The 6,798-nt window shown below is 40.0% G+C and overlaps 1 protein-coding gene across 2 annotated transcripts in view; it reads right to left on the bottom strand.

The window, feature by feature from the left end:
- The window catches only part of LOC146270822 (5'-AMP-activated protein kinase subunit gamma-1-like), a 20,218-nt gene extending 13,552 nt beyond the window's left edge, over positions 1 to 6,666 (bottom strand). For both annotated transcript variants that reach the window (XR_014767189.1, XM_084708333.1), the window contains exons 1-3: positions 6,372 to 6,666; positions 4,667 to 4,738; positions 1,415 to 1,688 (exon numbers count right to left, since the gene is read on the bottom strand). Coding sequence is in view for 1 of the 2 variants with exons in the window: in XM_084708333.1 (XP_084564459.1) it covers positions 1,415 to 1,688; positions 4,667 to 4,738; positions 6,372 to 6,452 (427 nt within the window). In the remaining variant the exon portion in view is untranslated. The remainder of the gene's footprint in view (positions 1 to 1,414; positions 1,689 to 4,666; positions 4,739 to 6,371) is intronic.
- Between the last annotated feature and the right edge of the window lie 132 nt (positions 6,667 to 6,798).

Raw genomic sequence — 6,798 nt, 5'->3', positions numbered from 1 at the left:
GCCCAAGCTCTTCTTTTCCACCCTCCAAGCCTACTAAGAAGAATAGGTCAATATGAGCCAAGGAAAATGACTCACTTTTTCAGTTACTTCAACATGATCCCAGTAGAGGTAAAGTATATTGGTGTAGAATCTGGTCAGGTGTCATTAGGTATTAATCAACTACCCACGTACTAAGGAATATTAGGAATGAAACCCACTTAGCTCATCACAAAAAGGTCTCTGTTCTAGCAGGGATCTAGATTTGGTTCTAAAGTAGGCCTCCAAAACATTAGTCATGTGCAACTAAATAACAATGTAGTCCTGTCCAGTCAGTCCTAAAAGGATAACTGATGTGTTTTAATTTGACAAACTGACTTTGGAGTCCACAACCAGAGGAATTTAAGTAAAATAAGCTACTCTTTGTTTATGTAAAAGTCCCATTCTCTTGTTCCTGGAGGAGGTAGTTTGAATAATTGATATGATAATAATAATTGAATAATAATAATTGAGTAATAAGTTTAGAATGAGGAACATTACATTTTTTCAACATTTCTCTTCTACTTTATCACCCTGAGAAAGCTCTTGGCCATGTTGTGTAGCAGCACATGGCTGCTTCCATCATAGCGTATGACACATGGGAGAAACCTACTGTAACTGTGTGTAGGTGTTTATCTATTAACATACATTTAGTGAGTGGAATTAGGTAAGTGCTGCATTAATAAAGCACACAAATGGGATCATTCTCCTTTAGGTACTATGGTTTTTGATTGGATAAGGACAATATTTGAACAAAAACAACATTACTTATGTTGTCAAAGCTGAGTATGCTGAAGAAAATTGCACTTTTCACCAACTAAAATATATTTTCGATATTATATTGTATTACCTTCCCCAACCTACCTTTGCACCTGTGTTTTCTCTTAGGAAACATCCTAGGGAGGAAGTTGGAGTGTATACACAGTCAGGATGTTCAAGGTGAGTTATGACTGAACTAAGCAGACCCCTCTCACTGCTTGTTCTATAACTGGTACAAAGGTTCCGACTTAGGCATGATTTGTGCTCAAATATAAACTACAAAAACACAGCATACTTCCTATTAAATGTCTTCATTTATTAAGTGCACAGACGTGCACTGCATAACAGAAGTCTCTGAGAAAAACAATGAAGCATGTGAATGTAGGTCACAGGAAACCCCAGTTACCTCAGACTTTTGAAAGATGGGGTGATTATTATGTGCATGGTGTTTGTCACTATTATAAGCTGTATTTTGTACATTCATCACGCATCAAATTCAGTTTCGTAAGAAGTATATCAGTACAGAAACGACATCTCGTACAGGAACAAAATGTCTCTTTCTGAACTAAGACAGGGTAAGACACAGTGAACTGCTGAATCGGTAGCTTGTAGATAGCATGCTTTGCTCCAAGATGCTTACCTTTCTTATTTCTTGAAAATAACTTGATGCTGGCAGGGCCAGAGCTGGACGAGGAGCGGAAAATACCACCGAAGCTCAGTCGGTGGGGGGACTTGGGTGACGAGTCCTGGTGAGATGGGTCCTGGTGGGACCGGTAAGGGAAGATGGTTTTAGGGGAGCCAGGGCTGGTCCTGGGGTGAACAGCATCAGGCATGGGCCTGGAGGCTTGGTTGGCACCGGCAGAATCCCTTAAAAATAGTCCTTTATTTGGGCTTGCAGAGCGGCTGACTTCACCCTGAGAGAGAGTCAGAGTGAGAGTGTGAGAGAGGGTGGGGGGGGGGGGGTGTAGTGAAGAATAGATGCCTTATATTCATATTGATACTAATGATGGAAACGTTTCTACAGCATCAAGCATCAATGTTCATCAAAGGACGGGCAGGTAGCTGAAAACAAATGTTGCTACCCAAGCTGGGGGTTGGTGGTTTGGTCTGGTTGGTTGGTGAGCCTTGGTGAGGGGTGCTGGTCATTAGTGAGGGCTGGGAAATTACACAGGGTTTCTCCCCACCATGACCAACCTTTTGAGGTCTAAGGGGAGAGGGGGTGAACAGCCTCTGTGAGATGTCAGAGGGCCACCATGCCTGTCCTCTAGCTGGTCCCAGCTGTCCGACAAGACGGGCTGATACTGAACTCTCAGTCCTCACTGTTCACAGGGACAGACACTCTTGAAATCTTGGACAGAAACAGTCAATATGTCTGCCAAGCTTAAAACGTAGTCCAACGGCAGAGGAACAGAGCTGCACTCTATTTAATCAATTTGACGCTGCACAATCTTACAGTAAGTGCTGTCCATGCTAATGTTATGTACACAGTCATGCTCGTTCCAGCTCACTATATGGCTCACTTCATCACTGTGGAGCTAACTGAAAACCAAACATGACACACAGTCTAACCTCCTACAAATAAATGAGTGTCCACATGACATCTTTAACTGAAAGATGTCAGAGGCTGGGTCTGAATTCTTATTCAACGTTCCTGTAGAAGGGGCATTTCTGTGTATGTGAAACGTTTTATAGTATGTGAAAACAGTGCCTTAGATGGACAACACCATGAATTAAGGATCACCTGCATTACGGATTAGTGGCTGCATATATACTGTAGGTTGGGTTGCTACTTATTCTGGAAAGTATAAAGATTTTTGCAAACAATACTGCAGACCCACCTACTGAATACAGTAGCACCTACTGCACGGCATACAATATGCATATGAAGCTATTTGAAGTAAGCAGTGTGTTGTGAAGACAGCCATTGAGACCAGGGGCTCCACCACGCACTTGTGGTGTTGAGAGAGAAAAACACTGTAGATGAGAAGTGATTTATCACTATTTAGTGTTGTGGGCGTTTCTAGTCTACAATCAGGCAGGGGGCAAGGGTCCAGAGTTGTTTAAATCATAATTCAGTTCAATTAAGTTCTCTTTAGCTGTTTCCACATATGATTACACTCAAGTGTTTACAGTTTGCTCAATTGCTAAAACACTAAAATCCATTGGCTGAATAAAGTTGCCTGAAGTCATGTAGCTAATTGTGCCTGTCTGTTGTCAATACCTGGCTTAAACCATTTCACATGGTAAAACACAATTTGCAGATCTCACTTAGAATTTTCAGCAAAACTCTAAACACATTTTTAAAACACATTCTGCACTCTAAAGCACAATCTCATCCATACTGGTAAACACAAATGGCAACAATCAAATACAAATAGAGAAAACATGTCATTCACTAAACAAAACCACTCAAAATAGATTTCACTTGTTTCAAATCATGTGACACAGCCAATATAAGCCAGTTCAGAGAACAAACAGGTTGAAGGTGGGAAAATATTGCTTGTGAAGTCGACAAAGTGCTCTGGCCTAACCCAGCCCAAAGACAAGAAGAAGCACATTGATCACATGTTTACTCCTTTGATTTTTGTCCCTTTTACTGTAGTGTTGTATACTGTAGTACAGTGCATTGTAGGCTGTATACCGTACAATGAACCAATTGGCCCTGAACATTGTGCTTTCCATTTGTTACAGTAACTGTACTGACTGCTCAAAAGATTTCGACTGGTTGCAGGTTCATATCAACAAAGAACAAGAGTGAGTTGTGAGTAGTGAGATGCAGGGTACAGTACTGTATAGGGTAAAAGGAGGAGAAAGAGTAAAACAATTGCAAAGAGCAAAGCAGAGTAGACATTTCTGATCACTTTGAGCCACTATGATAGAACATGTTTTTGTTCATCAAAAGAAAATGACGGATAAATATGAAATTTGTTTATGTAATCTCAGTTCTCCCTGAGACCTATATGTTTTGAACCATGTGTTTTCTATTTTTTTGTGTATTGTTTACTTGATAGTGATTTTAATTTTGATCACTTTGTTTATGTTTTGAAAGCAGTGTTTGATTTTGAGCACGATAAATCTGTTTTGAGGCAAAAGTTTCATTTTGCAAGAGGATTCAGAGGTTTTGTAAATAGTGCTTGAAGATGAGGTTTTGCGTTTACAGTTTTGAGAAAGTGGGTGACTGTTTCAAGAAATTTGTTTTAGCAATTGTGAAAAACTGTAATCAATAATGTTTCAATGGATCTCAACTCTGTTCTCATAGCGAGCTACCACTATGTTTTACTGTAGGTACTAGTTCAACCCTGGCCCTGCTCCCTGCTTCTTTTGAACCAATCCAAAATCTGAGGAGATACAAACCAGATTGTAACTCTTCTGTTTTCAACTAATTCTCCTTCAAGGGTTGTGCTAGACCGTGTAAGGCAAGCAAAACAACAACAAAAAAATTGGCTTATCTGGAGACCAATCAACTTCCTCCATAAGCCCACATTACATAGGTGTTTTCTTTTACAACTTCAAATGGGGAGGAGTTAAACCATGGGAAATACTTCGAAAAAATTATTGAGACAAAGTTGGGTCTTGAGACAGGATTAGGTTAACTCAGACAGTCAAAACAGTAAACAGAGAAGAAGAAAGCATTACTAGGATACATTTCCTGTACATGATCCCAGGCTAGCCAGAGTGGGTGGGTTATTATCGTAAGGCAGTCTGGGATGGTTGCAAGAAAATGCAAAACATAGAGCTATGGACTGTACCACCATAGACTCATCTGATCACAAATAAGTCTGCAGGAGGTGAAAAAACTGTCATGCCAACAGTGAGATGGTATTGAGGAGACACAAGCAAAATGTTGGGTTCAACAAAAACATAGCAAGATACTAATGACAAGATAGTTTACCTTTCTTGTGCCATCCTTGTCAGAGGTTTCAGTCTCACAGTCTAGCTGGGGGGAAGTAAAAGCACTGAAGTCCTACATGCACACCCACACACACACATACATACACACACAGACACAAACACAGACAAATATACACACACCATTACACAAAGATAAAGAGAGAGACAGGGAGGGAGAAATAGAGAGAGATAGATCATTCTGATGCAGGAAATAGCACTATTTATACCTAATGGTATGCATGTCATGACAGGCAGCAATGCTTTTCTAACCATGCAATGGAAGCCACATCTCTGGCAACCTGGGTTGGTCAATTTTTTTCCTTTTGATTCCTTTTGTTATCTGTGCTTACAATCTGCCTCAGGCATGTGCTTCACCCTGAAGGACGAGCAATGACTAGAACAGGAGGAGTTGAGCTGGCTAAATCATCATTTTTTACCCAACTTGACCCATGTCATTTGAATTTGCATTTGTGTTGTGACCTGCAGTAAGAAAAGTACTTTAGTTGCACTAACACGCCTTTCTGTACGCCTTTCTGTACGCTAGCACGGAAAGGTGACACTTTTTAAATGTTTGGTTGATGTACCAGGTCTGAGGGCATGTGATAGCTGGGATGTTGTGGATGTCATCCACAGTAACATGTGATGCACAGTCCAAATTGATGACAATAATAATGCCTTGTCATCCGGTCTCTTTATATTCAAGGGACGTTTCTTCTGAATTACACATGATTTCAATATTTGTTTTTTATCTCTCATGTTTACCCCGGTCTCTCTCTTTGTCTCCTTTCTGGGGGAATGGTTAAGCAAACCCAATCAGAAATATGCTAAATTTGACGAAAATATGAAAAAGGACAATAAAACCAATTGTAATAAATCTGGACTTCAGTTGCCCATAGTAACTCTGGCCACAATGACTCATAATTGAGTGTTTTTTCAAAGCTGCATGTTTCCTACCAGATGTTTCCTGGCCTTCCTCTTTTCATTGGTAAACATCGAGTCTCTAGCAGCATGCGTAAAGGCAAACTCTTTTCTTCCAAGGAACCATTTACGACCCTTTTGAAGGTTGTATTACTTCACTTCATGCACAACTGACAGAGAACAATAATGCTGTGTTGTTGAACGAAAAAAACTTTATGTAATACCATAAAAAATAGTTTCAGTATACTGAAACCTTTCTTACTATTTTCAACAGTTTTAGCACTTGCTCCCTTGACGTTATTATAGGGCCTCAAAACAAGACGACTATTCCTTGGACATCACCATACACTGGTCTGTTTGAATGTCAGTCTTGTGCAAATAATGTGTTAGACAAGCTGAATCTTCTTCATGGGAGTCTGCCGCAGAAACATATGCTGATCGTTAGTCTATTAATTGTATGCTGTCAGTTTCTATGGAGGGAAAGGTATGTCGTACTGTATCACGTCATGCTGCATACACTCGAGGGGCTGAACAGTTTTACATGAAAAACGAGTTTTGAAAATGAGAGATCATGTAGCTATAGCATTATCTCTAATTTTCAAAACTCGCTTATTACTTACTGATGCTCAAATAAAAGTGCTGTGGCGTATTTACGCAACTGCGCATACCTTAACATTGCACAATGTTCCGCAATAGTAATATCAACATAACAATCATCTGGAATTATGCTTTGTCGAAATAGTAAAATATAGTTGTTACTGTTAATATTGTATACCACATTAATTTACCGGCATGTTTATCCGTAGTGTTCTCTTTTTCTTTGGCGTTTTCTTTGAGTCCTTATTGGACTCCATCACGGGGCTTCCCATTTTCTGGATCAAGTTGGATGTTCAGATTTCTTTCATTTCAACAAGACGGACCTTAATGTCTCAAAGTGCATTGTTAATCTCTATCTGAAACGCAGGCTAGTTGTTAATTTCAAGTCTACGGCTTCGACGACAAATTCACCAGGAAGTGTTGCCTACACCAAGTACGCGTTACCTTTGGGGTGTATTCAACATCAATGTCTGTCAGTCGCGATGAGCAATCTTTCAACAACAGTACAGCACATTTACAGTACGCTACAGTAGTTTCGTGTTTGCTCAGTAGATGTCTCCCAAGAGCATGCCGCCCTTACGTCGTGACAGGAGACAATACAATTTATAGTTTATATGA

Source organism: Hypomesus nipponensis, chromosome 10 (genome assembly GCF_054491055.1).
Source record: "Hypomesus nipponensis isolate SF chromosome 10, ASM5449105v1, whole genome shotgun sequence".
Classification (NCBI taxonomy): Eukaryota; Metazoa; Chordata; class Actinopteri; order Osmeriformes; family Osmeridae; genus Hypomesus; species Hypomesus nipponensis.
This window is presented reverse-complemented; position numbering and strand designations above follow the sequence as displayed.